Below are 14095 nucleotides of genomic sequence, written 5' to 3'. Positions count from 1 at the left end.
TCAAAACCTTTCTAAAATGAACACAGCAAAACACTGTAGAGAGGAAAATGGGCAGTATGGAGAACATGCTTCAAAAAAGTCTGAAACAGAGATACACCAACATGAAAGCAAGAGAAAACAAGACCAGAAGAAGATTGTAAAGAGAAAATACAACAAAAAAAGTAGTTGCAGAGAGAGTGTAGAAACTGCAAGTGACAGCATTCATAAAATTACTCAGAAGATAAACCAAAAGAGTAGCCATTTTTCACCAGGCAGATTAAAGCGTACATTGGCAAAGGCTAGCCGGAAAGCATATATAATACCAAAAGAAAATCTTACACAATTCTCACTTTGTAAAAATGAAGAATTAAAAAATAAGGATGCATTGCATGCAGAGGCTGTTTGTGGAAATAAAGTAACTGAAAGTCAGCAAATGCAAGTAGCTTTAGTTTTTCAGAATGGTGTAGCCACGAATACACCACAAGCTAAAGAACAAGTTGATGATGATACTAATACATTAAAGAAAGTAGATTCCTCATCAGTGGCACATAAAAACCCTCACATTAGTAATTCTGATAATCCAGTAAAGCACAAACGGAGGTTTGGTTCGGATGTTACTGAGACCAGACTAGAAAAAAATTATTTCAGGTGTATTGATCAGGGGGACCAGAATATTTTGGATGACTGGCAAGTTCCTCATGAGATAGATTCCTTTATGAGCAAGTTAAAGCCTATGGTTGAAAAATCAGAATTTATAAAATCCTTACCTGTTGAACATTCTAAGAATATGCCATTAAATGTAGATGGCTTTTTCCAGGATGGTCTTTCTAATGTGGAGTTCCCAGCACCTGATAACCACAGTGCTTCCATTAACTCCTCTATGCTGCAAAACTCTGAAACATGTGGGAAAAATGATCATAATAAAGCACTGGATGCTGGAAAAGCAGAACAAAAACTGGATCATATTTCTAGAGAGACTTACATAAAGACTCTGACACCTTGTCATGGTAAGTGTATGGGTGAGGAAAAAAAATGGCGTTTTGAATTAGGTAGTGCCTGAAATAGTGGTAAGGTATCTTAATACAATCCTACTCTTATTTCTTGCTTAGAGTGGATAAAACAGGAGTGGAAACTTATCCATATTTTATAGAATATATCAGTCACTCTCTTTTTTTAATTGTGGCATCTAATACCCTTGTTACTTTTCGATATATTCCAAGATGACATTTGTTTGGGCAGATGTAGGTAGTCTATACTCTTGAGGAGCAATTATAGTTGGAGCATGTATTCATTTTTCAAAGAATGTGATGGAATTCAGAAAGTTGGGGATAGAAAAGACACAATAGCTTGAGCTTTTATACAAGGGATATGAGTGAACTACATTGTTCCCCTCATAAATGGAGAGCCTAGCTGGACTTAAAGATTTCATTGGTGTTTCTTTAGAAACACTGCAATTCAACAGGAATTCGGAGATCTAAAAAATGTACTTTGAGCAAGTTTTCTCTACAGTCTACCCACGAGCAAATTTTTTTAAAGTACCTCTTTTTTAAAGTAAGATACATTAAGTTAAGAAAATAATCAAACTTTAGTGTAGTCTGGAAGATAGGTTTAGATTCTTCTATCACACAATTAAATTACTGTAAAGGAGCTAAAGGAATATATGACTAACACATCTATGATAGAGTTTAAACATGCTTTAAAATGTAGCTTTGAAGTTTTATAGCATGAGGGGTCTATTTTGTAAACGTATTTATTCTCAACAACTTTCTGTTTACTTAACAGAATGTTCCAACGCCTAGACATTTTAAATTAATAGTTTGAATCCCAAACTATCAAGCAAATAACTGCCTTGGCTTCATTTGAATGCTAGGACACAATGGCCAAAAAAGATCTCGTATTTTACAAAACCACAGAATAGGAATACTGGCAGAATTAGACCATAGCGTGAGGTGTTAGTCCTGGTAATTTGCAGTTGCATTGTCTCATCTTCGATTCTTTCTTTGGAAGGTAGAAAAAGGACCCCATAATTTTATTAGCTGTAATGATAAATTGGTAAACTCTTGTGATCAGCAGTATCAGAGACTACTGACATAAAAAGCAAGCTAATAATTTGATCTTCATCTGTTTAAGCATAGTTCAAAAGCCGGTTCACTTTTCATCCTACATATAATTCCATATCTTGAAGTAAAAGAAAGCAAGGAAATGCCATCTTTTGTGATGATGCCAGCTCTTCTGATCACTGCCTTACGCTGTACTTTGAAATATACCTTGAAAGTCTGCTGTAGTGAAAATCTCTATATACCTAGATCTATGTGAACATAAATATTCAGACACAAAGGCATCCATCTTTCCTAAATAATGCAGACTCACAGATGTCTCAAAACTGTTACTGCTCAAAAAAAAAAAAAAAAAATAGGCTGACCTGATCTTTAACTTTAAGCTTTAGGAAAAGCTCAGAATAAAGTTTACTTTCACTTTAAAACTAGTACAAATCAAAATTTGAACTTGGGAAGTTTTTCATGATCAGAGAGCTCTCTTGTTTAAACCAAGTGAGCATTGCTCTTAATGGAATTCCTTCAAAAGGCAATGCTTTTTCTTTTGCTTTCACAAATCAGAGGGGCTTGCTGCAAGCAGTCCAAAGTCACCTTAATGTGTCTCTCATACTTAGAAGAAAAGTTAGCAGAAATCCAATGAAGAACCTCTGACTTTGTCTTTGTGTAACACATTTCAGAAGACTATTGATGAAATGATCAGTCTTGCCCACTGAGATATTGTACTTGATCTCAACACAGAATTATACTACATGGCAATAGTAATTCAGCACTATCAGCTTGACCATCCATTAAGAATCTGTATGCTAGACTGTACAAGGCATTCAGAGAATCTTCACTTTTCTGACACAGATGTGAATATACATTGAAATAATTCATTAGTCTCAAGATAGGAACAACAAAAAAAGCATCATTTATCCCATATGTGTATGAATTCCCTCTACGAGATCAATAGCATCCATTTGCTGCCACAGAGGATTTAAGGTAAAGCACTGAAACTCAAGAAGTGAAGATAAGAGTTTTAAATTCAGTTCTTTTGAAAAACTACATTCCAAATGTTCTCATCTGGATGTAGTAAATCTAATACCTGATCTGTATCAGTGAGGAATGTACACTCTTGGAAGAACTTTCAAGGAATACAGATTAAGATTATTTATTTCATCTTGGATTGCGTCTGCATTAACTCTTAGTGTTTTTCAGAGGCACTGTGATCTATAAATGGATTAGAATTTTTTGAAATGTGGGCTAAATAATTCAATATTTCTCCCAGGTTATTGAAGTATTTGTCTCCAAATTAAATATTGATTGTTTAGTCTGGCATTCTGAATTGGTCTTAAAGGATTACAGAAAGCTGGCACAAATAGTACTTATTCTACAAAGGCTGGTTACGTTTTTTTTTTATGTAGTATTCCTCTTGGATATGTTCAGTGGTTCAAAATACAAAGCATTGTAAGTAGTTTGGTAGCATACAGTTTTGAAGATAAGGAGATACACTTAATCGCCATGCTATGCTCATTTTATGCACATATGCCTATGTGCATATGAAGTGCAGGCATAAAGTTGGAAAATGCAGTATTAGACAACTCTTGTACAGGCTTAATCTCAGACTACACATATATCCCCTTCATTCAAGGCCATGAGCTGTGTGCAGTTTTACTTTAAATGCAACAGCTCTTGGCAGTCTTAAGCAGCTGGCTGAAAATTGCAGTGCTTATGGGGCTTTCTTAAAATGTCCCAAGCGGTTCCAAATTTTGGTAGGTTGAAAGCTGTTGTAGTGGCATTTTCTTTGATCATCTACCCCATTTTTTGCTGAGCATTTTCAGAGTAGGAGCAGTAACCAAAGTACCTGAATTAAGAAATAATAATAAAAAATAATTATGAATTGAAAATTTACTTCATGATTAAGAAAATATTTAAAATGAGGCATATAAACTACTGTATTCACAGGGAGAAAGGCTTTGCAAGATCTGACAAATACTAACATACAGTCTCACACTTCCTTATCTAAATCCCACAAAACATTAGAAGAAAATTCAGCAGCACCACTTAGACGACAAAGAGCCACTATTTGCTACAAAGAACCCAGTCTAAGCAGGTAGGTATATGTAAATTAGGACTTTTGGGATTTGGGGTTTTTTTGAATACTTAACTATCTCCAGCAAAGATTTACTATTAAACCCCCCAAATAAAGACTTGAACTATCTCTTTCACAAATCTCTTCTGTAAAGTTATTTAAGTGTTGATATAGAACGTTTCCTGTTAGTCTGGCAGGATTTCCGAAGTGCCAAAAAAAGACACCAACAGTATTCAAGTCTCAAAATTTAAATATAGGGTATAATATAACATTTTATACTAGTAGTGAATAATGGTGAATTTGTAATGTTTGTCATGATATAAACCCTTTCAAAGGTGAATAATTGTAAATGTTATACTTAAATGTAAACTTATACCATAATAATGTCCTTGTAATATTGTCAAGTGGCAAGATAATTTATGCACTAAAATCATATAATTCAATCATTTTGCTTTAACTAGCTGTATCTAATATAAGAAATCATTTGAGTTTAAGATATATTAATTTGATAATTAGTTCTTTATTATTATTAACTAATATATATATTAGTTATTTACCTCTCAGTGTTCTTAGCGAATTTAGTGGCACAGGACTTACACAATTGTCTTGTCTTTTAACAATCTTGTAATTACTATTAAAATTTTAAAAGAGCATTTTAAAGCCAAACTTCCATTAAGAAAACTAATATATTTGCACTTACAATCATGGAATCATCTAGGTTGGAAGGGACCTTTAAGATCATTGAGTCCAGCCATCAATTTAACACTGCCAAAACCACCACTAAACCATGTCCCTAAGCACCACGTCTACCTGTTTTAAATACCTCCAGGGATGTCTGATTCCACCACTTCCCTGGGCAGCTTGTTCCAATGTTCGATAACCCTTTCTGTGAAGAACTTTTTCCTAATATCCAATCTAAACCTTCCCTGGTGCAACTTTGGGCCATTTCCTCTTGTCCCATCGCCTGTTACTTGGGAGAAGAGACCATCCCCCACCTGGGTACAATGTCCTTTCAGATAGCTGTAGAGAGTGATAAGGTCTCCCTTCAACCCCCTGTTCTCCAGGCTAAACAACCCCAGTTCCTTCAGCCGCTCCTCACAAGACTTGTTCTCTAGACCCTTCACCAGCTTTGTTGCCCTTCTCTGGACATGCTCCAAATCTCGATGTCTTTCGTGCATTGAGGAAATAGATCTAAATCCCAATGGACCTTTAAGCTGATTACTTCTGAAAATATTCTGAGTTTTTTGCCACAAAGTTGGTTGGGATTTTTTGTTTGCTTTGTGGTTTGTATTTTTTTTAAGTATAATATTAATTTAAGGAAAAATCACACTGTGTTGTGTGAGGTAAAGACAGTATCAAGATTTCCCCATAATAGTGTTGACAGTGAAAGGATTATAGCAACTTACTTTATGACAAAGGTGTAAAAGGAGTATATCTACCTTTTCTGGAAAAACTGTGGGAGGAGAAGAAAATAAATCCACAAACTGAAAAAAAAAAAAAAACCAAACCAGCACAGTGTTCTCATACACCCTCAAAATATTTTTGTTTACCTCTGTAATTAAGCAAACAATTAATTGAAGCAATGAGACTGAGGACAAATAGGAGCTAAAAGTGATGTAGGAAGTGTCTTTTCACTTTACCACTGGCTTTTCAGAAATATTTATGCCACATAGCTTGTAAAAGAAATGCAAAGGGATTAGAGTTATATTTTTCTTTTACTAATTGAATTGGATGCTAAAATGCTGTAATACGATATTGACACATTCTCCTCTTTTACCCCACAATGATAAGGTTCTGTATTTCTGGAGAGAGATGGTTACTAATAAGATAAAAAAATGTGGATGTCACTCAAGATTTTGGATTACTGTTTCCGATTTATATTTTATTTTCAAGTATACTGACCCGAATGGATGCTGTTAAACTTTTGGTTTAAATACTTTTTAGTTTTCTCTTACAGGAATAAGTTATGATTACTCATGTTTTAATATGATACAGGCCACATAAAAAGATTACTATTTTTAGCGTTATTTTGGAAAACAGTAGTTATCTATGCCTTGCTATTTCAGACATTTATTTTCCATAAATTTATTTTCTTTAGTGTATCAAGCTTTCACTGAGAGTATTTACCATTTGGTATTATTATAATTACATAATTATTATAATTATAGTTGCATAGGTGTTTGGTGATATTCATACATGATGTCTTTTATTTCTTTTGTTTACAGCAAATTAAGGCGTGGGGATCAGTTTACAGATACACAATTTCTGAATTCCCCAATCTATAAAGTAAAAAATAAAATAAGTTTTAAAAGTAAATCAAAACTTATTTGAAGAAGACAAGAGAATTGCTTTTATGAACAATACTTCTAAAATGGGTACAATTTTAAATATATATATATTACGTTTAGCAGTATAGAGTGTTTATAGTTCTTTGATTAGTAAAGGTCTTCCAGAGAGGAATTTCCTGGAAAGGAGCCTCTATATAAGGAGCACAGAATACTTTACTGAGGAAGGCAAATACAGGTTAGGCTCCACTCTTGTGTTTTGCATTTCTGGTCAGTAATTTATAATTTGTTCAAAGGGTTTACAGAACTTCTTAATTTGTAAGAAAAATGTATGTTTTAATGAGAATTAAAAATAAATCACCTTCGGGAATTTTATTGTGAGGTTTTCATATTCACCATGAATACAACCATTTCTCATTGCTGGTTGGAACAAACAGAAGTATCCCAAATTTTGATGAATGACTGAAATAGATGGAGACGGTCTTTTTTTTTTTTCCTGGTAGTTAACTTTTGGATGTGACAGAGTCATACTGAAATTTGAATGAGGAAGTCTCATTTTGAGGAATAGTAGAGAGAAGTCTAGTGTCCGGAGTATGTGCCAGAGGCAGCCAGAGAGAATATAACACAGTAATAAATTCAATAGTAAATAGGATCCAGACAAAGCAGCACCTTCAGTTTCCAATTGAGAGAGTGCTAGTGTGATGGCTAATACAACCGCATCATACCGTTCAGCTGTGAGGTTTTTGTACTGCTTCCCCTCTGGATTCTCATGAATCACTTCTGCATTCCATAATGCACTGTCAGCTGACAAACAGTTTTCTGATATTTTCTGAACCATAGCTGCTGCCAGCTGCAGGCCATAACTCACAGTGAAACACAACTTTTACAGATTACTTCGGATAAGGTTCAGGCTCATTTTGCAACCAAGATAGCCGTAGCTCATTTTTAATGAGATACAAATAAGTTAACTTCTTTTGGTTATAGCAGGAGATTCTTCACACAGCACGCAGTTATGCTGAGGAATTCCTTGTTACAGGAGTTGATGTTATTAGTTTACGTGGGCTTAAAAATTGGTAGGACAAATTAATGGAAGAAAAATCTATGAGGAATTAACAGAAACACAATTTCTGGAACAAGATGTCCCTGAATTGCAAATTGTTGAAGGCTGGAAGAATATTCTGGAGAAGCCTTACTATGCATTTGGCCAAGTTTTGTACTTTTTCAAAGGGCATTCACTGTTGAAACTTTCAGAGACCAGTTCTTTGGTTAACTAGACCTTTGGTCTGATACAGTACACCTCTTTTTAAGAGGTGTAACTAGTGCTCTTAAATTTATAATATATTCTTAAAAATACCAAACCAAACTGTGCTCTTTGTACTTCATTGTAGCTTCCATTGTAACCTGGGAAGTTCATGGAGAAAATATTCATGGAAACTGTTTCCACACATGTTAAAGCCAAGAAGGTGACTGGGAGTAGTTGGCATTGATTTACAAAGGGGAAATCATGCTTTGTTAAGCTGATAGCCTTCTGCAGTGAGACAACTAGCTTGGTGGGTGAGGGGACAGCAGTAGATATTGTTTGATGCAACTTTAGTAAGGCCTTTCACATCATCTCTGATAACATCCCACAGACAAGCTGACGAAGTAGGTGTTAGTTAAGTGCACAGTGAGGCGAGTTGAAAACTGGCTGAACCACCAGTCCCAGAGGGTTGTGATCAGCGGCATACAGTCCAGTTGGAGGCAAAACACTGGAGCTCCCTAGGGTTTCATACTGGGGCCTGTAACATCTAACATCCTCATTAACAACCTGTATGGTGAGACAAAGTGCAGCCTACACAGATTTGCAGTTGATACAAAACTGGGAGGTGTGGCTGAAACACTGGATGGTTATGCTACCATTCAGAGGGCAGGCTGGAGAAATGGGCCGAGAGGAACTTCATGAAGTTCAACAGGGGGAACCTATGTCCTTCTCCTGTGAGTTGCCAGAATTTCAGCTGCGTATTTTGACAGAAAAATGAGTCATACATGTCAAAATGAACTCCTGGATATATGTTTCAGGTGTGGCCGTTCTACATGTAAGTCTTGAACTATAACCATAAACAATAGAGGCACAAAAGCATTATTTACAAATAAGCAATATCATAATACCACAACTGTCTTCTGTTGTTTGGGTTTTTTTGTTTTGTTTTGGGTTTGTTGGTTTGTTGTTGTTTGTGGGTTTTTTTTTTTGGGGGGGGGGGGGTGTTAATGGCAGTCTGTAGCCCCAGGGCAGCTTCCCCAAGATCCTGTAGTACATTCCATGTATGAATTGGAGTTAAATAGTGAGGTAGTTGTAGTTTACATAGGGGACCTTTATCCCCTAAACAGCTTGTCTAGCTGTGGCCACCAGTTCCAGAGGCCATGCAAAGATTGTAAATGTACAGCAATAAGGACAGCAAGATGTTTTCGTATAGAACCTCACAGGAAAACAAAAAAGAATTCCATCAGTAAGAAAATTTACCTTAAAAATTTAAATTTACCTTATCCCCCAGGCCATGTGGTCTGTATTGGAAAACAGAGAAGTTTATCTGAGAAGTTTCAGCAAACAGACTGTGTATGTTAGTACATGAGCAAGGCCATTATGCAGAGGTGTAGAAATGGTTGGGAAGATAGATTCTATCCTGATTCAGTGTGATTTTAAAAAAGAATTACATATAGAATATTTCTAAACATTCTTTCTTATTTTTTTATCAAGTTTGTAATTAATTGGGTGGGGGTTTTTAATTGAAATGTTCACTGTTTATCAACATTACCAGCTGTGTCATTAGAAATCCAAAAGAAGTATCTGTTACAACTTGTGTTCCCTGTGCTGGCGCTGCAGCAGCAAAACACAGTGGTTTTTTAAGTGGTTGTTTCCCTCTGTTGCCTGTGGTTTGAAAGCTAGAAACAGAAGCACATGCTTCATTTTCTCAGGAGAAAAAAAAACAAGTCGTTTTGGAGATGGTCTTAATTATTTTTCAGTGAAGGTCCTGTTGTTCCACACAGCCTCAGGTGTTACCAGGTATAATGCTACGGCATTCCAAATAAAAGCATATAATTTTCAATAAAAGTTTAAGGCCTAGGGCTTTATGTCTTAGTTTCTTCCGTTCCTTTTAGTGTAGATGTATTTCAAAGTAATGAAGGATAAAGAAAATGACCTGAAGGTGCACAGAAGTTATTTTAAGTAACTCTGAAATCGTATCATTGTTGCTGCTACCCTTCTTTCCTTGTTTTCTCTGTCCTTACTGGTTTTGTTACTCAAATTGATGTTCTATACACAGAGAAAATTTACTTTGTTATATTTTAAGATGCATTTCTTCTAATTGTTCTGCAAAATGGTAGCTTACTTTAGGTTCTACATAAGTAATGTTACATTTCCTGTTGAATCTTCACCGAATGTGATTCTTTTACTAGATCAGTTGATATATTAGAAGCTCTTGCCAGGAATAAGATGTTAAAACAGCTCATGGTATTTGAGATAAAAATCTGTAGCTGTCACAGGGATTAAGATTATTTTGCTGATGATAAGGTAATTTGAACTTCTTTTTATAACTTCAAAGTTGCTTTTTCTCATGTTTATTCAATCTAAATGTTTTTACATTTAATATTTTAGTTTACCACTAATAAAGATTTTGATTGTTTTAAAATTTGTAGGAAAATTAATTCTAGGTATTTAAACAGGAAGAGTAACATATTTATGATTCTATAAACCCTTGCTTGCACAAGTAGCCCTTACAAGTGCTTGTAATACCTGGAAGTTACTGCTGATTATTTTGTGAGTGCAAATTTATGCAAAACTCCCATTGGGCTCCTGATCACTACATTGCTGGATTTTACCACGATTTAAAATCACCTCTGGAGATTTTATTGTTGGAACATAACAATTCACATTGCTCGTGTTGCCATTTTGCTCTGGAGGAACATCCACGTCCTTTGAGAAAGTGGGAGGTATGTCGGAGCGTTTGACTATACCTTAAACGGATCCAGTAAATACATTGCGTGGTTAGCGCTATGTGTTAAGAACAGCTGACTTGTCCCTTTAGGGGGCGCCGCAGCCCAGCTCCTGGCGGCGGGGCGCAGGGCTCGGCAGGGCCCGGCGGAACTCTGTCCGGCCGCCCCTGCGCCCTCTCCGGGCCGCCGCCCTGCCCGCCCCGCTGCGGAGCGGCCCCGCCCCCGCCTACCATGGGCTCTGTAGCTGCCGCTGCTGCAGCTGTCCGCGATTTCTTGCCGCTGTTGGTTCCGTGGCTGGGGTACAATGTCTCTGCAAGGGGCGGCGGGGGCTGAGGAGCTGATTTTCTATGTGAACGGGAGGAAGGTAAGTGTTGCCCGGAAAGAATGTGGAGGAAGGGGGGCTGCTGTTCCAGAAGTAACCCCGAAGGGTATGGGCACAAATTTGTTTTCCTCAGACTTCTTCCTTATGGGAGTATAAACGAATCCTTACACAAGCCTGCAGAAGCATTCCTTCCTATTTTCCTGCTTGCTGGGTGAAAAGTGAATCAGCTTCCAAGTATTACTTTAGTTAGCTGACACTCTTCTGCCTACAACAAGTGCTGTTAGAAGGAGAGAAGCAGCAGAGGAGGACAAAGATGATTACAACATCCCATTTTGGCTAGCTCTGCTGCATTTGGAGGGGGAAAGCATGTCAAAGTTTCAGCTGGATATCAAATTTGGCTGGTGAGCAAACTAGTTTTTTCACTTGTATGTGCCTGTGTTCTCATCTTTGATGTCAGAGAAGAGGCATCAGATGGTATCAGATTTTCAGTGGCACAACAGAAAGTCAGCAAGACTCAAGTGCTAAAATATGGACTACTGGCCAACATAAAGATACTATTGCAGGAACAAAATTAAACAGGTTGTGGATTCAATGCAACTGGAAGGAACTAGCAGATTCTAAGCAATGGAATAAGAAATACTGTAATTGATCAAGAATGTAGGCATTTCTGAAGGTCTCTGTTGTTAGTCTGTTATGGCAAGTGAAAGTTTATATAAATAAAGCCAGAAGAAAAGTGGTTCCTGCTAATATCCTTACAGGGTTCCTCTGGTGTTTGTCCCAATAGTTTAAAGTGCCAGGGAGACTATAAAATCTGCAAATCATTAATTCTTGATGCTATGCTGTCTCTATTGTAGCAAAGTTCTGCTGCATTTTTATTTCTAGTGTGGCTGAAGTTAAATTCCTTCAGTATGACCTTTCACTGAGCAGCAGTTATTTTTAGTAGTTGCAAGGTGGCCTGGCACTTCTTTCCTGGAAACGTGTCTGTCTGAGAAGGAATTTCCAAAAGGAGCCCAAATTCTCTTGTGGTCTTTGGTAATTAGTCTAGTTCTATGACAGAGAACCAGAGAAGGATTCTCTTCTAGCTTTGTGGCAATGCAGTCTGTGCCCTGAAGTTTGAAAAGCTTTGGTTTCTTAGTTAGACCTTACTTTTCATTTCTTACTGCAGATAATAGAGAAAAATGCTGATCCTGAACACATGCTGTTATCTTATCTGCGAAAAAGACGTATCCTTTTCTTGTCTGTTCCCTTAAGTCACTAATTTGAAAGCCTTATTTGAGCAAAAGTCTCATAATTGATAATTCAAAGGTGATTTACCAGGTTAAGGAAGTTGTGACTCCCTTAAGATAAAACAACCCTATTAAATGATGTGTCTGTCTTAAGCCCAATACTCTTCAGTGAGCTGCTGTATTTTTAGCCTAGTTTCCTAAACAAACAAGGTTATGTCATCAGGCATGATGTTTATGTGTGTATCTTGTGTTCCTCCCCTCTCCCCCCATAAAGAAACCTACGAGCCTTTTGGCCGGTATACATAAAGCTTGATAGAATAGGAGTCTCCAAATTTTGTAAAATTCTCTCTCACAAGAAAGGGGAGATCTTGTGAGGGCTTGTGTGTCTGCTGGAATTTTGAGGTAATCTATTTTTTCTTGTGATAAGAACTCCAAACAGATTTCTAAACTCAAACAGCAGGTTTAATAGTAAGTAAATATCAACAGGTATGTTTTTAAAACAGAAAAAAAACCTTATTTGTTAGACAAGACAACAGAAGTTGGGAGAGCTAGAGCTCTCACCCTGCCCTTTGCAGACAAGGTTCTTTCTTCTTGTCTTGGTTTCCGTCCACAGCTTTCTGGGTTGCTACAAATTGTGCAGCACTTGCTCAGATCTTTTCCTCTCTTTGCCTTCACCATTTCAGAGGTCTGACCGTGTGTCTGCTCTCAGTTGTTCTTAGGAGTTTTCCAAGATTTGCTGCGCAACAAGCTATTCCCACTGTTCATGAAACTGTTGCATAATACTCTAAACACATGCGTAGGGAATCACAGCCAGGAGCAGGGAGCAAATATGGGGAAGAACAGAATCTCTCCTTTTTGCAGCTTCCTAGACTGTCTCATGAAACATATCCCAACAGGGCAAATGATATACTGTATACTGTAGAATTCACAAAGGAGAGAGTTTTTATATTTGTCTTAAAAGAAAAACTTATGTCAAAACATGTTTGTTACTGGTCAGTTGTAAGGACAAGTCTGGAGCAGAATAGGTTGCTGTAGTTATGGTGCTTATGAAAATATTCAGTAATTTAAACAATTTCAGACTCCATTGGATTATAAAAAGTAGTATCATAGAATCGTTTAGGTCAGAAAAAAACCCTTAAGATCATTGAGTTCAACCATTAACCTAACACTACCAAGTCTACCACTAAACTACCTCCCTACGTGCCACATATAGACATCTTTTAAATACCTCCAGGGATGGTGACTCAACCACTTCCCTGGGCAGCCCATCCAGTGCTTAATAACCCTTTTCATGAAGAACTTTTTCCTAATATCCAATCTAAACCTCCCCTGGCACAAGTTGAGGCCATTTCCTCTTGTCCTATTGCTTGTTACTTGGGAGAAGAGACCAACACCCACCAAATAGCTCGGTCCCAGCCCTACCACAAGAGTTGTACTTCATTGGTTAAAGCACATTTGTCAGTGAGATAATGTAGTTCTGCACTAACTTGCTCTGACACCTTGAAAAATCATTTAACCTTTCTGTATCATTGTCCCCTGTTTATAAAATGATGATGAGATTTTCAGGAGCTAGTTGATTCCACCATACAGTTTAAATGTCAAATAATTGAGTATTTCTGCCCTCTCTTGCTTAGGTTTGTATAACAGTGTGCTATTCCCTGAGATGTGGCTGCCCAGCTGTGTCCGAGACCGCTTTTTTAACCAGATAGGGGAACTGATCCTTTTCACAGCAAGCCTCTATGTATAGTTAACATAGATAGAGGGACAGCTAACTTTGGTAAAGAGACAAAAATTCATGTCAGGAAACAAAAATATAGGACAGGAATATCTTACGCTGATGTTGCTAAACTCTTTATAATGTGAAATCATTGCCTGAGTGAGCATGAAGAAATTTAGCATCTTCCAGTAATGTGTTTTATAATGTCAAGGTACAGTGTAATACCTCTCTAAGCATCCTGTCATCTTTTTTTTTGAGGTTAAATGCTTTAGGAATCTGCACATTAGACCACTCTTAATAACTGGAAGGCCCATTGTAAATTAATAAGTAAATAGAAGTACAACAAGGAAAGAATCTTAAAGTGTGTTTGCTTTATTTGACAGGTTGGGATGCCTGTGAAAGGGCTCAGTAAAGCACTTTACAGTGGAAAAAGTGGTAGACCTTAATTAGATAAGACCTTAAAGCATCTCAA

The 14095-nt window shown here is 37.0% G+C and overlaps 1 protein-coding gene across 3 annotated transcripts in view; it reads left to right on the top strand.

Annotated features, from left to right (window-relative positions):
• The first annotated feature begins 10589 nt into the window (after window positions 1-10589).
• The window catches only part of LOC309672607 (aldehyde oxidase-like), a 44580-nt gene continuing 41074 nt past the window's right edge, over window positions 10590-14095 (top strand). For all 3 annotated transcript variants that reach the window (XM_082484148.1, XM_082484146.1, XM_082484147.1), the window contains exons 1-2: window positions 10590-10722; window positions 11846-11903. In XM_082484148.1, the coding sequence (XP_082340274.1) occupies window positions 10663-10722; window positions 11846-11903 (118 nt within the window). In that variant the 5' untranslated portion in view covers window positions 10590-10662. The remainder of the gene's footprint in view (window positions 10723-11845; window positions 11904-14095) is intronic.

The sequence above is a fragment of the Vanellus vanellus genome (assembly GCF_965231255.1).
Source record: "Vanellus vanellus genome assembly, chromosome: 5".
In the NCBI taxonomy this organism is placed as follows: domain Eukaryota; kingdom Metazoa; phylum Chordata; class Aves; order Charadriiformes; family Charadriidae; genus Vanellus; species Vanellus vanellus.
This window is presented reverse-complemented; position numbering and strand designations above follow the sequence as displayed.